Below are 19,000 nucleotides of genomic sequence, written 5' to 3' on the forward strand. Positions count from 1 at the left end.
TTAGTTGAGGTCAGGCACTTGCAATGCTAAATTAAGATTTCTTGTGAGTAAAAGGTTAATTTATAATCAGTAATAAAAGATATCAAACTATCTCAGGCATTGTTTCCAAAACCTTTTTTAAAAAAATTGTCACTTAGTAAAGTTGCATCCATTCAGTTTGTGAATAAAACTAAGTTTTTAAGATAAACTGCTCTAATGGAATTTATGCTTGTCTGGCCCCTGTTTCTGTGTCCCTCACCTCACCTTCGTGATATGGTACCTAAAATTGCAGGTCGGGATTTATTTTGAGGAATTCTATTTTAAAGAGTAATAAAGTTATGCTGAAGGGCAAATCTGTAAAATTAAGGACCAAAATGATAAAGGAAGGCCGTAACTCTCCTGCTTGAAACTTGTTTGTGGTAGGTGAGAAAGTGCAAAGTACTGCCTCCCGAATTTCCTGAGGCTTTGATTTGCCTCTGTTGAGATTTGAGGACCCAATAAATAGCATATCTCACCATGCCTGAGGAAAAGCGAGACAAAGGAGTCAGGATTTGGAGACGTAAAGTATCACCTTTATGACTACTAACGCAGATATTGAGGAGTGTGGCTTATATCTGTGGGCAAACAGGTTTCAAATACTGGACCCTGGAATTAACAGGCTTACCTAGTGATAGGCAGTGCAGGAAAGCGTAGGCTCCTCTCTGCAGAAGGTGCGGAGCAGAGTGTAGGTTCTTTCCCTGAATGATGGCTCCAGAGAGAAAGGGAAGAGGCTAAGCCAGAAGTCACCACACTTTGTTGGCTCATGGCACCCTTAGTATCTCAGCATGCTTTTTAGAGTGGCTCTTGGTCAAAAGAAATACCTAACAGTTCTATGTGTTAAGTAAATTAAGTCCAGATAACTCACCAGTTATCCCACAGGGTCCCCGTGAATTTGCTGTGGCAGGGTACGATGGCACACAGTTTGGAAAATGCATTCTCCTTCAGAAATCAGCAATAAAATTAAGTCATTCCCAATCCTCTTGTAAAAGGCTAAGTGGGGGTGAACCAGATATATTACCGAGTGGAGATCCCTTCACATGGGAGAAAGCTTTAGCAGCAGGAAGAAGGGTATGCCACCTCCTGTCCCCACGCTTACCCCAGCACCTGGGCTTCAGCGCAGAGGAATCTAGAGCTGATGGGACTCTCTAACCTTGGAGACTGACATATGTAATCAGTGTGTACTCAGCAGCTATAACTTCCAGTGTTCTTGGCACCACATAAATCTTTGGAAGGGAAATGGAAAGAGAGGTGATAACCCACGGGCATACATTGAGTATATCTCCACAGCCTACCCTTTTAATTCTGCCTGCCCAAAGGTCAAGTATTATGAAGGCTTAGAATAGACTTACTTTCATTTGACTAAGTTAGATGCATATTGTCAGTTCTATAGAGCCTCTGAGCACACTGTTTTTTCTTTGCTGTAGCTCTAATGGAAGCATAGCCCGCAGTTAGAAAAATGAACAGCTGGGCCTTCCATGTATACTCTTAACCCAGCAATCAAATGGTCACTCCTTTATAAGGCACAATTTCTATTAATAATAAGAAATACATGGTAATTTCCAATCATAAACAAATACTTCCTGTGTATGCCTCTCATTTAAACCACATAGTGTGCGCAGTCTATTTATAGCTTGATTTGTCAAGTATGCATGTCAATCATTCAGATTGTCCTCATTAGTAAAATACCTGTATTAGCAAATCATGAATTGCTGAATGTGCAAAAAAAAAAAAAAAATTACCGTAGTCAAGTATGTAATTCCTTGTAATAAAATTGTATTGTCTTCTACCCAATCCATGCAAATTTAAAAGTTTACAAACAATGCCTGTGCAAATGTTTTTGCTATCTTCCATGTCCCCCTCCCCACGCCTTAAAAAAAACAAGCACCTTTCAAGATTCATCACCTGGGGAGTTTGCTCTGAATTACTGCCTTGGGAGGTGGCAATGTGAAACAGATCTGAAATGAAGATTCTGGTTATGGGTGCCACCATAATTACCTGTAGAAAAGATGGGCTAGTTAATTAACAGGAGATGCTGGCAGAAGCAACTTGTGTAGGGAGGTCCAGGGGGTCTTCAGAAGGGGTGTGCTAAATAGGACACACCCACCGAGCTCCACCCACCACTGCAGGTGCCACTATTTTCCCTTCTCTGCTGCATTGGCAATTCCTTCCGGCTTCAATTGCACCCCTGCCCCACTTCCACCTGGGTGTCTTCAGCTCTTATTCTCCCACTCAACTTCACTCCTTCAGAGATCCTGGCAACTTAAAGGAACCTCGCAGGAGTCTCAGTTTCCTCGTCAGTAAAATGGGGATAATTAATAATTTCTTCCTACATCATGGAGTGATTATAAGATCACATGAGATGTATCCTGAAGCATTTTGTTAACCACAAAATGCCATATAAATGTCAGGTGTTATAAATCATAAGCTGGTCTATTCCTCAGCTAAAGCGGTTTCTATGCATATTTTAGTTACCCCCTGAACAATTCTTTTTCAAATAGCAAATGTAAATGCTGTTGGGTTTTTTTTTTCTGCTTGGATTATGGTGGCTCCTTTGCAACTTTATGATGTAGGCTGAATCTTTAAATACTCCTTTGGCTCATATCTCTTCCCCTGAACACCCATGCGAGATCATAATCCATAAAACACAGAGGCAATAACTCCTTTTAATTGCCAGGAGTTCATCATTTGCTAAGTTCTAAATGCAGTCACTTAACGCACTCGTGTTGAAAAGCCTGTCTCTGTTTATTCTGCAGAGCCGAGACTGTCTGAAGCTGGGCCCTCCTGCTGAGGGAGAAGTCGTCCAAGTCAAGTGGCCTGACGGCAAACTCTACGGAGCAAAATATTTTGGATCAAATATTGCCCACATGTACCAGGTGGGTTCTTCCTTCTCTCTGATGTTTGCTGAGACTGTCATGATAAGTCAGAGGACATAGTATCTCAAGTGTGCTGCTGATCAATAAGGCACATGAATTTGAGGCGCCTTTTATTTTATGAAAGAGGTAAAGATTCAATGTCTAATGACCCAGGTTGAAACCCTGGAGTTTTATTACCAAGTTGGACACTGGGAAACTTTAACAACATTTGATGAATGGTTTAATTGTAAGGAATATGGTTCTGCCAGAAAGATAACTTACTAGAAGACGGGCTGCTTCCCACTGTTTCTGTATTATGAGGAGAGACTGACTGACCGATTGATCTCACCTTCAGCCAGGACGGTGGTGGCCACTCTTCAACCAGCAGGTGGCTTTTGCTGAGAGACATACTCTTCCCCACTCCACCTGCTATTTGAGCAAAGCTAGACAATGGTACATTGGCATAGATATGGCCAGTTAATGTCACAAGGAGCTGATGGTTGTCATCCACCCAAGCTTAAAGGAATGCTTGTTTAAATGAAAACTACAGCTGTCAATTGGATATTCTGTTCACTAGGGAACCCTACATAGTATTAAACAGTATGTATACAATTTAAAAATGAATTATTTTATTCCACTCAGAAATGAGAGGTTAAGCTTCAATAAGGGAAACAACATGGATAGCACATGTGCATTTATGTTCCTTCAGAAAGGTTTTAAAAGGGGACACTTAGAGCCCATACATTGTAGAATTTTCAGTAACACTGTCAAAAAAATCAAGAGTCTCAGGCTAAACTGTAGAGTGAAAACAGAAAGACTGAAGTAAAAGGAGAAAATGCAAGAAGGTTCAGGCCTGTTAACTTGAAAAGCAGCTTGAGAATGATAAGACTGTCAGTTTCAACACAGAAATGTTCAAAGACTGATAAGGAGCAAGAGCTTAAATGGAAGAGTGCATTATAGGACACCACGTCAGGAACTGGAGCACAGTGTAATTAAAGGTGTTCAAAGAGGTTTGAAAACTTAGAAGAGACATTTTTCATGGTCTAGAAAAACCCCAGAGGAATGGACAGGGGAGGATGTATACACATACATTGTGTGTGTGTGTGTGTGTGTGTGTGTGTGTGTGTATCTGTGTGTATAAAGGCCATTTCCCCTTTGTATATGATATTGATGACAGTCTCAAGATACAAATTCCAGTTATTTATAATATAATATTAAAGTCATATTATAAACATAATATTTATAATAGCATATTATATATTTATAATATAAATTGAATAACTGGAACTTCTTTGCTTTAGAATGAACAGAATTAGGCATAAATCACAAGATGAGCTAATAATACTGGAGGCTTCTGAAAAAGAAGCATTACTACATAATGCAAAAGAAAATAATTACATTTAATTAAATAGTAAGTGCAGAAGTAAAGCTTCTTACATGTAGCAAAGCTATTTTCTACATGAAAAGTATCACATGATGAGAACATGTTGAAATTTGGGCTAATTAGTAATCAGTGTGTTAACTTCAGTTGTATTTATGATGGCCTGTCAACATAAAAATATAAGCATATTTATAGACTCCATGAAAAAGTTAAGACTAATATTAAAATTGTCTCTCAAGCACAAGTAGTTTAAAATTCCTCATTGAGCCAAGTGGCCTTTTGAGATTTTTGTGTTTTGTATCTAATTATTAAACTTTACCATCAAATAAAGACAGTTTTAAAAATAGATATGACAGATAAATAAATACCTGCTGCACAGTGCTTAATATCCTAGGCATATGCATTTTTTCACCCTCACAGTAGTCCTGCAAAATGTTAGCTGTTACTTGACTCCTATCTTAAAAGTGAGGTAAGAGGCTGTGAACAAAATTTTAATGATTTAAGAATAAATTTTTAATAATTTGTCCAAGAGTACATAGCTGGTAAAGAGAGGGTCAGAATTCTCTCTCAGCTCTGTCCTAACTAGGGTGGACAATCATCCCTGCTTGCCTGGGACCATCCCTGATTTTAGTACTGAAAATAACTATATTCCAGGGGAGCCCTGAGTTCCAGGCGAAATAGGTTGGTTACCCTAGTCCTGGTATAGCATACTCCCTTCTAGGTTTGTAATTGCCTTTTTGTTTCAAATGATCTCAAGCAAAGGAAAGTAGGCACAGGTGGTTCTAGCTATGCCATCAAATTGTGTAAAAGAGATGCCACCTTGGCCTAGTTTAACGTTAAAGAAACGATTCTACTCAAACAAGGCCAGGAAGAAAACCCTTCTTAGCATCAGCCCTCCTGGAAGTGACAGCAAGAGTTCTCATGTGACTGGCACCTAATTCCACTATATTGTTTAGCTTCTTCAAATACTAACAGTATGTACATAATCACATTCAATTGTATGTCTGATTTTTATTGAGACAGTGACGGATGTTCATCAACCAGGAACCCCCAACCTGGTAACTTTTGCCTTTGAGACATACCCACCTGGCCATCTCAGCAAAGGTAGACCAATGCATTGGCACAGATGTGGCCAGTTAATGTTATCATCCACCCAAGCTTAAGAGGGTATTTGTTTAATTAAAAGTGCAGCTATCAGTTGGACATTCTGTTAATTAAACAATAAATGTGGCCAGTGCAGTGCCTCACACATGTAATCCCAGCACTTTGGGAGGCCTAGGTGGGTGGATCACCTGAGGTCAGGAGTTCAAGACCAACTTGACCAATGTGGTGAAACTCTGTCTCTACTAAAAAAATTAAAATTAGCCAGGTGTGGTAGCACACGCTTATAATCCCAGCTACTCGGGAGGCTGAGGCAGGAGAATTGCTTGAACCTCGGAGGCGGAGGTTGGGGTGAGCCAAGATCGTGCTATTGCACTCCAGCCTGGGCAACAAGACCAAAACTCTGTCTCAAAAAAAAAAAAAAAAAAAAAAAAAAAAAAACCTCCAAAAAAAACAAAACAAAAAAAGTATACTTTTTTTAAGCTCTAGATTCTTTTTAACATAACACAGCAGTGTGATTTAACTTGCCTTTTGACTGGAAGTACAAGCATATTTTAATTTCTTTTTTGTTGTTGTTTTTGACAGTCTTGCTCTGTTACCAGGTGCCAGGCTAGAGTGCAGTGGCTAGATCTCGGCTCACTGCAACCTCCGCCTCCCGGGTTCAAGTAATTCTACTGCCCCAGCCTCCCTAGTAGCTGGGAATACAGGCAAGCCCCACCACGCCCAGCTAATTTTTGTATTTTTTAGTAGAGAGGGGGTTTCACCATGTTGGCCAGGATGGTTTTGATGTCTTGACCTCCCAAAGTGCTGGGATTACAGGGGTGAGCCATGGCGCCCGGCCGTTTTCATTTCTTAAAAGTGAAAAATTCAGACAAAATTTAGGGATAAAAATATTATGTGGCTCAGAATTAGAGCATATTAGGTATTCTACCTGATGACATCCCTTTTGTTTTCTGCTAGGTGAGTTCATGTTGGATTAAACCTAACCCAACCTTAACCAAGGTACTCTAGGTTTCTGTTAACTGGTGTCATTTACCTTTTCTTTGATAAAATCTTTTAAAATGTTGAAAAAACTGATTATGAAATTATTTGCTTCCATTTGGTTAGTGTGAAAAAAGTTTTAAACATTTTGTTTTAGATGATGATGTATTTTCACACATCGATTAGGTTTACATGTTAGGAAGTTGAGAAACAGATTTTCCCAGCTCCTTTGATGGCATTTGATTGAATTTGACAAAAGTGAGTTTTGAAAGTTCAAGCTCTGTGATAATTGGAGAAATTATTTTATCTGGGAGGATTATTATATAAGAGTAAACAGCCCAGGCTGTTTACCTGCAATCCTAACACTTTGGGAGGCCAAAGTGAATTGCTTGAGTCTAGTAAGACCTTGTTTCTACTTAAAGAAATAATAATAGCTGGGTGGTGGTGGCATATGGCTGCGGTTCTAGCTTCTCAGGAGGCTGAGAGGAGAGGATTGCTTGAGCCTGGGAGGTTGAAGTTGCAGTGGGCTAAGATCAGACCACTGCGCTCCAGCCTAAGCAACAGGGTAAGGCTCTGTTTCCAAAAAAAAAAAGGAAATATGTTATATTTTCTTTCACAGAGAGAAACATTTCTTCTGGTTACATTGTCAGAACCTCTTAAGTAAATCAATGGTGTTAACAGACCCAAACCATCTTAATGCTAAATTTCCCACAGTCTCGTGTTTTGTGATTTCCATTTGATTGGCAGCTACTTTTCTTTGTTTTTGTTTTGCCAGGTAAAGTTTTCATTTTGCATATTCCAAGACACTCATTTACAAAAATTTTGGCCTGTTTTAAATGCATTGTGTACTTATTTTGTTTATTTATTTTTGAGATGGAGACTCACTGCAACCTCCCCCTCCTGGTTCAAGTGATTCTCCTGCCATGCCTCCCGAGTAGCTGGGACTACAGGCGCACACCACCACACCTGGCTAATTTTTAAAAGAGATGGGGTTTCACCATATTGGCCAGATGGTCACCATACTGGCCAGTTGGAGATGACCTCATGATCTCCCCGCCTTGGCCTCCCAAAGTGCTGGGATTACAGGTGTGAGCCACTACATCGGGCCTCTACTTAGTTTAACAAGGGAAAGAAGTCTTCTTACTTCCTTGGTTGTTGGCTGGTTCCCTTGTTTATTCTGCTTGAGTCTTTTTCATCTTTTTATGTAGTTAATTGGAACCTTTAAAAATAGTCAATACTGTTTTTTAATGTGTATCATGTTACCTTACTTTTCATTAGGTTGAGTTTGAAGACGGATCCCAGATAGCAATGAAGAGAGAGGACATCTACACGTTAGATGAAGAGTTACCCAAGAGAGTGAAAGCTCGTTTTGTAAGTGCTGGCAGATGCCACTTGGAGACCCGCCAAGTGAATTCCTTGTCCTCACCTCATGTTTCCCAAGCTTGGCAGAAACATACTTGGGTTTTGGATTAATTATGAAGCAAACCAATACAACTTTTTCCTTAGTGAAATTTAATTGAATGCAAACTTCAGATTCAGCCAAAATCAGGGAATGAATGCATGTGCCTTAGTTTTCTTCTAATGAAGTCGAATGATGTTTCTTTGTGTTAACATTTATTGGTGCACAAAAATAGCTACTGAATATGTGCTCTGTGCAGAGCACCAGTAGTGAAGAAAGATACCATCAAAGCATTTGCACTCTTGTTAGTAGAAGCAACATTAAAAGAAAGTATTCAGGAGTAGATCAAAGAGGACTCAGCGTAAGTGAATGTCTATCTGTTCTTCTATAGGTTTATCACGGATTGACTAACTTCTGTCTCAGAAAGTCACTGATGTTTGTGTCAACTCATAATTCAGCTAAACTCTGACTTTCATAATAAAGGGGATAAACAAAGCCTAAATGCTAGTTGTGGGAATACTAAAGCAGTTTTTAAAAAGGGAAATACTATTTTCATGCCCTCGCATACCATTAAAAGATAAACACAGACAGATAATCAAAACTGAAGTTGTTGAAAAACATAATTCACAATAATTTTGGCTTTATATTATTGTATCATAAAATATTTAGTGGGCCCTAAAATGAAGTCAGATCTATTCATTTAGAATTATATCTCTTGCATCTGTGAAATGATAAATCCTAAATAGAGAAATTTGAATGGACGAGGTTTTTCTAAGGTGAATTTTTTTTCTGAATACTTGACACTTTCAGTTTAGTACGTGCTTGTGATATACTTGTCTGCAGCGATAGAGTAACTAGATTATTTGGTTATTTTGGAAGAACCAAGGGTTTTCTTAAATTAGGGATGTCCAATCTTTTGGCATCCCTGGGTCGCACTGGAAGAAGAATTGTCTTGGGCTTCACATGAAATACACTAACAATAGCTGATGAGCTATTTTTTTAAAAATTGCAAAAAAATCTCATAACGTTTTAAGCAAGTTTACAGATTTGTGTTGGGCTGTATTCAAAGCCATCCTGGGCGGCAGGCCAGGACTGGACAAGCTTGCCTTAAATGTTGAGTTGTATATGCAGCTTTCCCATCAGATGGGATCCTGGCAGCAGAGTAACTGCATCAGGTGGGAACTGACTTTCCTCTCAGCTGCATCCTTCAGAGGAAGGTCCTTCAACGTGAAATCGTCAAGAAGAGTGGTGGTATCGCTACCCACTCAGTGAGAAAGGTGGCTCAGAGGGGACCCACCCACCTGTAAATAGAGTAACCACTAGATAATAATGACAAGCAAAGAAAAAATTAAATATTCCTGTTGTAAAGATAGCAGCCAAATCTTAGGGAAGACCTAAAAACCTGAGATGACTTGTCACTGTTCTGAGACCTTGAAATCTCTAGAGAAAAGCTTTCCTTTTGAAATATTAGAGATAGCTTCCTCTTGTTCTGTATTCCTATCTTCCTCAGACTCCCCTCTTCCCTTCCTTACTCTCCTCTCCTGCTCTTTTCTTTTCCTTTTTCAGCACATAGAGATTTAGAGGGTGCGGAGTAGAGCAGGTAGCCTCTGGAAGTCTCTTAGGTCTTTCATTTTCTAATCCATGTATGACTTAGATTCCTACCAGCTGAGTCTTGTAGATTTCAAATACTATTTCTTAATCACATCAGAAGAAAACTCATTGCTTTAATACTCTGATCACAATCTCTGTTTCACAGTAGATTTCGCTAAGATATCAGGATGCCTTGCCCTGTGGCTGTCTCTGAACACAGCTCCTGGGTTTTCTACAGTCTTTTTCACTGAACAAGCTCACCAACATTCCATTTTTTTTTTATTCTCAGAAAATTTTTAATTAAAAAAAAAAAAAAAAAAAAAAACAGTGAAAATATATAAATCACATCCACACTCTCTGATGCAGCCCGCTATGCTGAGCAGCTGAGCCGAGTAGAAAATATCTTCGGGAACAAAGGCTCACAGTCACTAAGTCCTATTGACCATCTCTGTTGTTATTGAATAAAAGACATGCGGGGTCTTGTTGCAGCCAGCCTACCTCTCCTTCGGGTTGGTGCATAGCCCTCAGGCCCTTGGTTAATCTGTCCGTGATTGCTATTTTTTTTTCAGTTGACAAAACAAATCTAATTGGAAAACTCGTTGATGGAAGATATTTTATGGTTAGAAATGTCTTTTCGTTTTTTAAGGAGGGAGGTTAGCAGCCCTTGTCAGGAGGCCTTGTGTTTTAATGACTTTGGCTCACCCAGACACACGCTGACTGCGGGAGAAATTGTTCAAAAGAGCCAGCAGTCCACCTCAGTGATTGTGCGGGGTTCTATTCCACTCACTTCAGAAACAGCCCCATTACCTTTTATTGTCTCAGAGAATAACCATAGCAACGGTGCATAATTAGCCAGCGCTCCTGGTAAATCGGTTTTATTATCGTGTTTGAGAGGCTGACTTTTGCTGTTTCCGCACAGTGCCAACACTTTCATAGATGTTTTATTTTCTTCTTTGATAACTTTAGCACTTATAAAAGTGAAAGATTACTCAGAGGAAGTATTTTGCCAAGAATGAATGAAACAAAAGTGTTTTCTCCTAATGGCACAGGGAACCCAACCAGCCCATAATGATTTCGTTTTCTTCCCGAGTGAAACTAGGTAGTTTCTGGGGGAAGCTGTGGAGGTGGCCTGTTACTCTGGGTAACCATCCCATGAACGGGCTGGAAACATGCACAGCTTTGCACTTGGGTCCATTTTTTGTCTTTAGGCTTCCTTGCAGCTGTCTTCTTCTTTTTCTCTTTTCATGGACCGTGTGTTTTCAAGTCCTCAAGCGTCTTTCACCTCTGCCTCTGCCAGCAGCCAGGGGAAGCGGTCTCAGCACAGTGAAATGTGCCGTGTGTTGATGTCATCAGAAGCCACCCACCTCAGTGGAAACAGCTGCATTTTAGGAGGCAAGATAGTAGAGAATTGGGAAGCAAAAATGTGCTTACTATAGACGTTAGGCTTTACCTGAGTATCACAGAAAAACCCACATGCCCTTACGCAGCAAACACTGAACAGCAAAGCTGAGTACTAGGCACATTGTTTGCTGTGGGGAATACATATAAATTTGGGTACACAGCCCTTAATGTCCTCACCTTTATGAGGTTCCTCTGATGGGGAGAAACTTACGTGCTCCTTATCTCTACCACTGCCCTCACCCTACTGAGTGGATGTGTCAGGGCCACAAAAGTCCCAGAAAAGGACCCTTAAGCTTGCCAAGGGCAGAAACCGTAGAATAGAATGACTTTCACAGAAATGAAACAGTGTGTCCAAAGACGGAGAAGCTTGGGGCCCTGAACCAGGCAAGTATGGCCAGGACCTGCAACTGATGCTGTCTGAGCAGAGCATGGGGCAGGCTCTGGCCAGCTTATATAGGTCTAGCCCAGGAAGTGGGGATGTCATCTTGAAGGCAGTAGCCTGTTGGAAAATTATAAGCAAGGGCATATGATCATGTAGAGCCTTATCATAAGAGGGCTTTTAGAGAGTTTTCTTCCTGTGGTACTGTGGGAAATAGGTTGGAGGTGCAGCATATATTACAGTGGTTTGGAGAGGAAGTGTGAGGGCCTGCCCCATAGGGTCAGTAAGGATCAAGAAGAAAGGCTGAAGCACTTCAGGGTACACGCAGGAGGAATCCTGGACACAGTGGGGAAATGTCTACAATGACTTTAGGTTTCTGGCCAGTGTAACTGGGTGCATGGGGGTGGATGGTGCTTTTTATGGAAGGTAGGAAGGACGGCGATGGAGAAGGAAGGCTCTCAGTTCAATTTAGGACAGGTTGATTTGAAGGGCCTCTGAGACAGAGACTTTGCAATGCCTGCTGGGCAGATGCACTTACAGGCCTGAGCTGGCACAGGAGATGTGTGCCTCTGCACAGATACCGAAGCCAGGGGTGTGGGCACAAAGGCCCGGGAAACAGGAGTGGAGAGGAGAAGCCCCAATGCCAAGCCTTAGGGCTTCGTAGTTGAGCAGATAGTTAAAAAGGGGAACCCCTGAGACGTCAAAAATGAGCAGTCAGAGAAGGAGAAGCAGGAGAACGGGTTTACAAAGTGACGGAGAAGAGCTTTAAGCAGTAGTTAGTTGGCAGAATCGTCAAGTCAGTTTAGCGATAGGTGTCACAAGAATTCGCAACCAGGACTTCAGCAAGAACAGTTTCAGGGAAGGAGTGGGGCAGGGGCCCAAAGCTAAGTAGGAGTAAAGATAACTTAGAGATGACGGTTGACATTTGTCAAAAACCTTGTTGGGCAAGAACCAGAGGGGAGATGAGAAATGAGGGGAGTTAAAAATGAGAAGCCTTTTATCCTGCTTTTGTTTGGGGAAGGTCCCTAGGAGTGGTGGGTAGGGAGGCCCTGGAGAAAGTGGGGCTAAATGGAGCCCCCCACTTTGGGTGGGAGAGGCGAGGGAAAGCCCAAAGCCATGCCTGGGGCCCTTCTAGCCTGAGCTAGTAACTGGGGCATCTGCACCCTAACCCCAGCTAATGGAGTCAGACCTTTGTTGAGTCTTCTGAAGATCAAATGCTGTACCGTTTTGCAATGTAACGCCAGCTGCTTTTAGTCCACAGCCTCTGACATGCGATTTGAAGACACATTTTATGGAGCAGACATTATCCAAGGGGAGAGAAAGAGACAAAGAGTGCTGAGCTCCAGGTTTAAGAACGAATATGTGGCCGACCCTGTGTACCGCACTTTTTTGAAGAGCTCCTTCCAGAAGAAGTGTCAGAAGAGACAGTAGTCTCTGTACATCGCGCAGGCAGCAGAGCGGCTTGGGTTGGAAGAGAGAAGATGAAGGGACAACCTTGGGGCTGTGCCATGAGTTTTGCTGGCACAGGTGATGGGGCGTGTTTCTGACAGTGGTAAATCAGGTTTCCAGAGTTTGGTCACCAAAAATACAAAATATACATTATTAATTGGATGCCGCAATCTGAAATCATCTCTTGTCTTACTTTCACTTGTGAGCAATTGTCTTCTATGATCCCAAAGAATTTTTCTAAGTGAAAGGAAATACTAGTGAATCACCCACTAGGAAAAGCCACTGCCACAGAGGCAGGTCCCCATGTGCGGCCTTGCCCCTTGTCAGGAAACACACGGGGACCTCTCTCTCCAACTCCAGCAGGTGGCGCCTCGGTACCTGGCGGGGAGGGCGATAATTTATATATTTTCCACAGTCAGGGAAGGACTCTCACTTATTTGTTTTAAACAGCAGTTTTTATAAAACATTTTTAAAACACAAATGGCATGTATGCTAATGAGATTTACCCATGTGCTATCTGTATTTCCCTTGTACAGAACTTTTACATTTTTAAATATTCCTATTACTTTTGATTGTGTCTGATGGGAACTGAGTTGTTGGCCTTTGTGAAATGAAACTTTTGGCTCTTGAGAAAGAATTCTTATGAATTGTATGCGAATTTTATATATTTAAAGAGGGAGATCTGGGGCTGTTATTTTTAAACACTTTTTTTCATAATACATATTCTGAGTAGATATTTATAAAATATATGTTTCTTTCATTATGTGTTTGTAAAATTAGAGTTTAAATAAATATGCTTTGATGCATAGTTTTGAACTAATGTAACATGATTTTTTCTTTTTTAAAGCAGCCTGAAAATGTACTAGTGTTTAAAAATAAAGATTTCCATTTTCTCCAGTCCTGTCTCTGACTTGCTTATTTGTCTGGGTTTAAACCAATAGAAAACCAAGTTTGTTGGAGAGCTGGCTATCAGGACATGCTGCGGCCCAGGTTTTTCAGACCCTCCTTCTGTCGCTGACTGTTTCCATGGTTCTGGTGCATTCATGGCGATATTTTTTGAGATAAAGTCCCTTGCCTGCCCACGTCACTACCAGTGGGATCGTTTTCCTCAACTCCTTCTAGGCCCTGAGTGGATCTCAGACCCTTGAGTCTGGTCACCTTTTGTCCCAGGATTCCTGGTCCGAAGCTGTCATTAGTAGGAATTAGAGTTCCTCCAGTCCCCCCTTCATTGTGTCAATGAGACCTGGAGGACGGATAGGAAAAGGGATGCCCAAGAGCAGGCAGTTCTGGCAACTGCTTCAGTTAACTATGGCCACCATTTTGCTGCATTACAAACAATTGCAAAATCTTAGTGGCCTGCAGCAGAAAGCATTTATCTCTCTCATGGGTCTACTTATCTGGGCAGGGCTTGGCTGGACAGCTGAGCTTGGCATGGACTAGCTCACACACCTGCTCCATTGGTCTCTATCATTCTAGTGGGCCCAGTGGGCAGCCCAGGTATGTTCTTCTCATGTCAATGGCAGAGGCAGGAGAGCGAGCGATCACAGCCAGGTGGAAGCACATTTCAGCCCTCTGTGGTGTTGCTTAACATCCTATGGGCAAAAGCCCAGAGCCAGGGATTGGGATGGCATTTCACAGTTTTATGGCAAAAGGTATGGGTGTATCCTGGTCCTGGATAGAGAGTGAAGACCAAAACAGTAAGGACAGAGCCGCAGCTAAAACCCAGTTCCCTAGACTGCTCTCTGGCTGGGTGCTCGTTTTGCAGAGTACCTTGTGTCTGAACTCTGAGCTGGGGTAGAGCCCACCAGCCTTATTTTTACAGAGACTGAGCACTCCACATTCTCTACCAGTATAGTCGTATATTTTATCAACTAATCAAGCTTGAATTTTCTGTCTCCAGGTTTTGAATGGAACTGACCTGCCTCCATGATATGCCAGCAAAGTAGGCCTGGGTAAGGCATTAAGGGGAATTAATCTAAATGGGATCATTTGTTCTGTACAAGTTTGCCTGTCAGCAAGATTTCTGATTGGCTGCCACAGGGAGAAAATGTGCAGAGGTCTGTGCCATCTCAAATACAGCTGTTTTTTATAGTCTCACTTGACAAATGTGCCTGTAACCAAGTACAGCCGTATATGGCCTTAGCAAAATAGTGCTGGCCACAGATGCACTCTGGTTATTGAGAAAGGCACCTTTGTTTCACTGTGTTCTGCATAAAGTGGTTATTAGCTCTATGACCAGACAGACCGTTAAACCTTTTTCACTTACTGTGTGGCACCTCAATTGTAATTTTAATTCTTTTGCGTTATTCTAACTGCATTTTTAATGTATATGTGTAGTATAAAATCAGCTAAAGTCCTTCTAGTATTAAAAAGAATTGCTTAGCTGTGACAATTCTAATGTAATACTAATTGCAAGCCCTTTCTCTGGAGGTTAAGGGATTAGTGAAAACGGCCTGGCGTATGTCATAACATTTTAATTCCTTTTTGTCTGTTCTAAGTGAGAACAATATGATCCTTGTCAGTTTACTTTTATTAAAGGACTTTTCTTTTTCTTTCTTCTCTTTTTTTTTTTTTTTNTTTTTTTTTTTTTTTCATTTTAGTTCAACTAGAGAGAAATTGAGAAGTGGCATCCACTGAAGTATCACATGGCTTCTCAGAATTTATTACACATTGCTGCTGGGTCACAGTATGTGAAAACATGGTGACTTAGAATACAAAAGTGTGCAGCAGTGGATGGGCCTGCCACCTCTCCCTGTACCCATCCAATGTGAAACAAGGCCTTTCGTGCACATGTTACTCTAAAGGCCCTGGAGGCCCTATGAATAATCATTAGAGTAGTATCTTCTGCAGTATAACACTGTGCTTTATTTTTGCCTTTAAGTAAAAGGAATCTGAAATGAAACAATCTTCATTTAAGATATAAATCAGCCCCATAAACTTGAAGCTAACCAGAGATCCTAAGGCATTCTCATTACATGAAGTAATTGGTTGGTTGCAAGACTCAATTGTATTGCAAAGTCTTTCCGAGAATTCAGATGAGCAGTTATCTGAAGAGTTACACATCCTCTCACCGACATGTTATAGGAACACATAGATAGCACTGGCCAGTGGGAAGAATGATTTCTAGTCTCTGATGAGGCCTGAACGCTCCAGCAAATTGGCCTATGACTCAGAAACCCCATGCTTCATTATCTGAAGGTGGCCAGACAACTTTGAGGTCCCTTTGAGAAAATGAAACTTCATCAAAAGCAGCTGATTAATTATGCATTGAGCATCTGTTGTACACACAGCCTGTCGTCTCCTAGGCGGCGTTTATCTTATTTAAGCCCCCCCAATAAATCAGTAAAATAAGTACCATCACCCTCTTTTATGGAATAAAACTAAAACTCACAGAGGTTGAGTAACTTGAATCACTCCACCTTCTCAAGGCATGAAGAAGAAAAGATCCTCAGTCTGACCCAAATGAGACATTGGAGAGGTGAGTCTGAAGCTCAAAAGAAAGGTTAACATTAGAGATCTGAATGTGAAAGGCACTATCTTTATTGGTAGATGTAAATATGTACAGGAAAATTACCTCCTGGCAAAGGCAAAACTATAGGGACAGAAAACAGATCCAGTGGTTGCCAAGGACTGGAGGTGGGGGAAAGGATAACACCAAAGGATGTAAGGGAACATTTTGGGGGTGATGGAGATATTCTTTATCTTGATTATGATGGCAGTAACAAGACTGCATATGTCTGTCAAAATTCATAGAACTTAACACTAAAATGGATGAACTGTGTATAAATTACACTTCAATGAATGTGACTTTTTTTTTCATTTTTAATCCTTATTTTCCAGTCTTATTCCTTCTTGTTTCAACTTTTTTTTTTTTTTTAAGTAAGTAAAAATCTAGGGGAATGGAGGGCAGGCTAATTAGAGAGAAGACATGTCACATGAGAAAAGAAATGAGCAGAGATCAGAACCCTAGAGAACAGCTAAACATAGTTGAGTAGAAAAAGAGGATCCAGTGCGTGCGGGCTGAAAAGCTCAGTGAGATGGGGAACCCAGGCTGCTGTGGTTTCCTGGACAGCAAGGGAAGAATATGTTTCAAAAAGAAGCAGTGGACAAAGCAAAAAGAAAATGTTACCAACTCCTAGTAAGGGTATGTAACTGGGAGAATAGAGTGCAGAACCCCCAACACAGTGCTGGGGGGCGGGGAGGGAAACCTTGTCCTGGGTCACTTGCCGCCACCAAGTGTGGAGGGGAATCCCAGACTTCCCGTGTGGTCTTCACTGACACTGTGGAAGCAGGGGACATGCACGGTGTTTGACAGGGGTAGGAGGAGCATTGTCAACGCTTTTGTTTTGTGGGATGGATCCTTTCCCTGTTCGTTGACTAGACATAACAGACTTTTTCTGGGGCTTTTTTCTTTTTAAATTTTGTTTGATTGTTGGTTGTTGCCATTTACAGGATATTCCAGTTCCAAATCCAAAGTATATAGGAGATAAAAAGAAAACCCAGAGAACTCAGCCTTGTTCACACGGATTCCTTAAATCCTGAAGTCCTTTGTTAGTCTGCTTTCTTCCTTCAACATTCTGTAGTTCTCTTAGGATTATTTGTTGTCCTATGCCCAGGATTTTAAATTTTACTTAGCCAGGGAACAACAAGAAGTCCTCACTTTTTCTTTGTTGTTGTTTCAGATGGAGTCTCGGTCTATCGCCCAGGCTAGAGTGCAGTGGCACGATCTCAGCTCACTGCAACCTGTGCCTCCTGGGTTCAAGGGATTCTCCTGTATCAGCCTCCCGAGTAGCTGGGATTACAGGCACACACTACCATACCCGACTAATTTTTTGCATTTTAGTAGAGACAGGGTTTCACCATGTTGGCCAGGCTGGTCCTGAACTCCTGACCTTAACTGATCTGCCCGCCTCAACCTCCCAAAGTGCTGGGATTACAGGCGTGAGCTACTGTGCCCGGCCACTTTTTCTTTTTGGTAGGAGAAAGTATTTATTTCTAAGGGAAAGGATCTAGTTGAAGGGCAGAGATGGAAGATCTAAACAGAATAATTTCTGGAGGAATCCTGAAGTGGGGGAAAGGGATTAGGAGCAGAGATGGAGTTGCTGGTTTTACACAGGAAAGGGGAGATTTTATCCGGAAGACTGATTTCCTGATTGTAAGAACAGAGAAGGCAGATTCTAGAATTGTTCCAGGAGGGGCATCCAGCTGGGTTTGGTGTAAGGAAAAGAGTGCGAGAGAACTGAAGATGCTGGAAAGGGAATAGTTTCTTTCCACCCATTTTCTGTATTGGATAAGAAAGGTAGTTGATGTCAAGAGGGGACTGACTGGGAGACAAGAGAGGAAGCTCTAGGAAGTGGAAGGCCGTAGGAGACTGGATTATGGCTCCCAAAGATGTCTGTAGCCTCATCCCAGAGCCTGTGAGTGTTACCTGAAGTGGCAGAAAGAGACTTTGTGGATGTGACTAAGTTAAAGGCTTGAGATAAGGAGATTATCCTGGATTATCTGGGTGGGCTCAGTGTGAATCACAAGGTTCCTCCTAAGAGGGAAGCAGGAGGGTCAGTGACAAAGACAGCCATGGGGTGGAAGGGATCTTTTTTGAAGATAGAGGAAAGGGCCAGAAACAAGGAATGTAGGTGGCTCCTAGAAGCTGGAAAGGCAAGGGGACAGATTGTTTCCCAGAAGCCTCAGTACGGAACCAGCCCTGCTGACATCTTGACGTGAGCTCAGTGAAACTGATTTCAGACGTCTGGCCTCCAGAACTGTAAGAGAATACATGCATGTTGTTTTAAGCCACTGAATTTAAGCATTACAGCACCAATAGAAAACGAAGACAACTGTTGAGCCGATATAGCGGGAGGGAGGCTGAAAGGTCTTTCATCAGGAGGCAGGGTCTGAGGGAGAGGCATTGGTTTTGGATTTCTACATTTGAGATTCCAGGGGTGATAGGTCTCAGTGTGGTTATAGGACTGCAGTGGAGCTGAAAGTCATTTCACAGTTAACTTTAAACTATTTAGGTTTTTTTTTAAATTGATAATCCATATACCATAAAATTCATCCTTTTAAATGTAAAATCAAGTCGCTTTTACTGTGTTCACAAGGTGTACAGCCACCATTGCTATCTAATTCCTCAATTAGCTTCTTAGTTTTCACTGAACAGTATTCATTCAGTCTCCATATATTATAGCATTTTATTTTATTTTTTGTATTTCAGGCAAGTTCTTGTTCTGTTGCCCAGGCTGGAGTGCAGTGAGGTGATCTTGGCCTACTGCAGGCTCTGCCTCCCAGGCTCAAGTGATCCTCCCACCTCAGCCTCCTAAGAAGGCATATGCCACCACCCCCAGCTAATTTTGTATTTTTTGTAGAGATGGTTTTACCATGTTGCCCAGGCTGGTCACAAACTCCTGGGCCTACCTTGGCCTCCCAAAGTGTTAGGATTATAGGTATGAGCC

At 41.6% G+C, this 19,000-nt stretch overlaps 1 protein-coding gene across 3 annotated transcripts in view; it reads left to right on the forward strand.

The window, feature by feature from the left end:
- The window catches only part of KDM4C (lysine demethylase 4C), a 269,280-nt gene extending 256,721 nt beyond the window's left edge, over positions 1-12,559 (forward strand). For 2 of the 3 annotated variants that reach the window (XM_037730821.1, XM_037730820.1), the window contains 3 exons: positions 2,772-2,891; positions 7,612-7,704; positions 12,357-12,533. In XM_037730821.1, the coding sequence (XP_037586749.1) occupies positions 2,772-2,891; positions 7,612-7,704; positions 12,357-12,533 (390 nt within the window). Of the gene's footprint in view, positions 1-2,771; positions 2,892-7,611; positions 7,705-12,356 lie in introns of all 3 variants that reach the window. The other variant, XM_017506883.2, reaches the window with a different exon arrangement.
- Positions 12,560-19,000: the final 6,441 nt, after the last annotated feature.

This window comes from Cebus imitator, unplaced genomic scaffold (genome assembly GCF_001604975.1).
Source record: "Cebus imitator isolate Cc_AM_T3 unplaced genomic scaffold, Cebus_imitator-1.0 Scaffold364, whole genome shotgun sequence".
In the NCBI taxonomy this organism is placed as follows: domain Eukaryota; kingdom Metazoa; phylum Chordata; class Mammalia; order Primates; family Cebidae; genus Cebus; species Cebus imitator.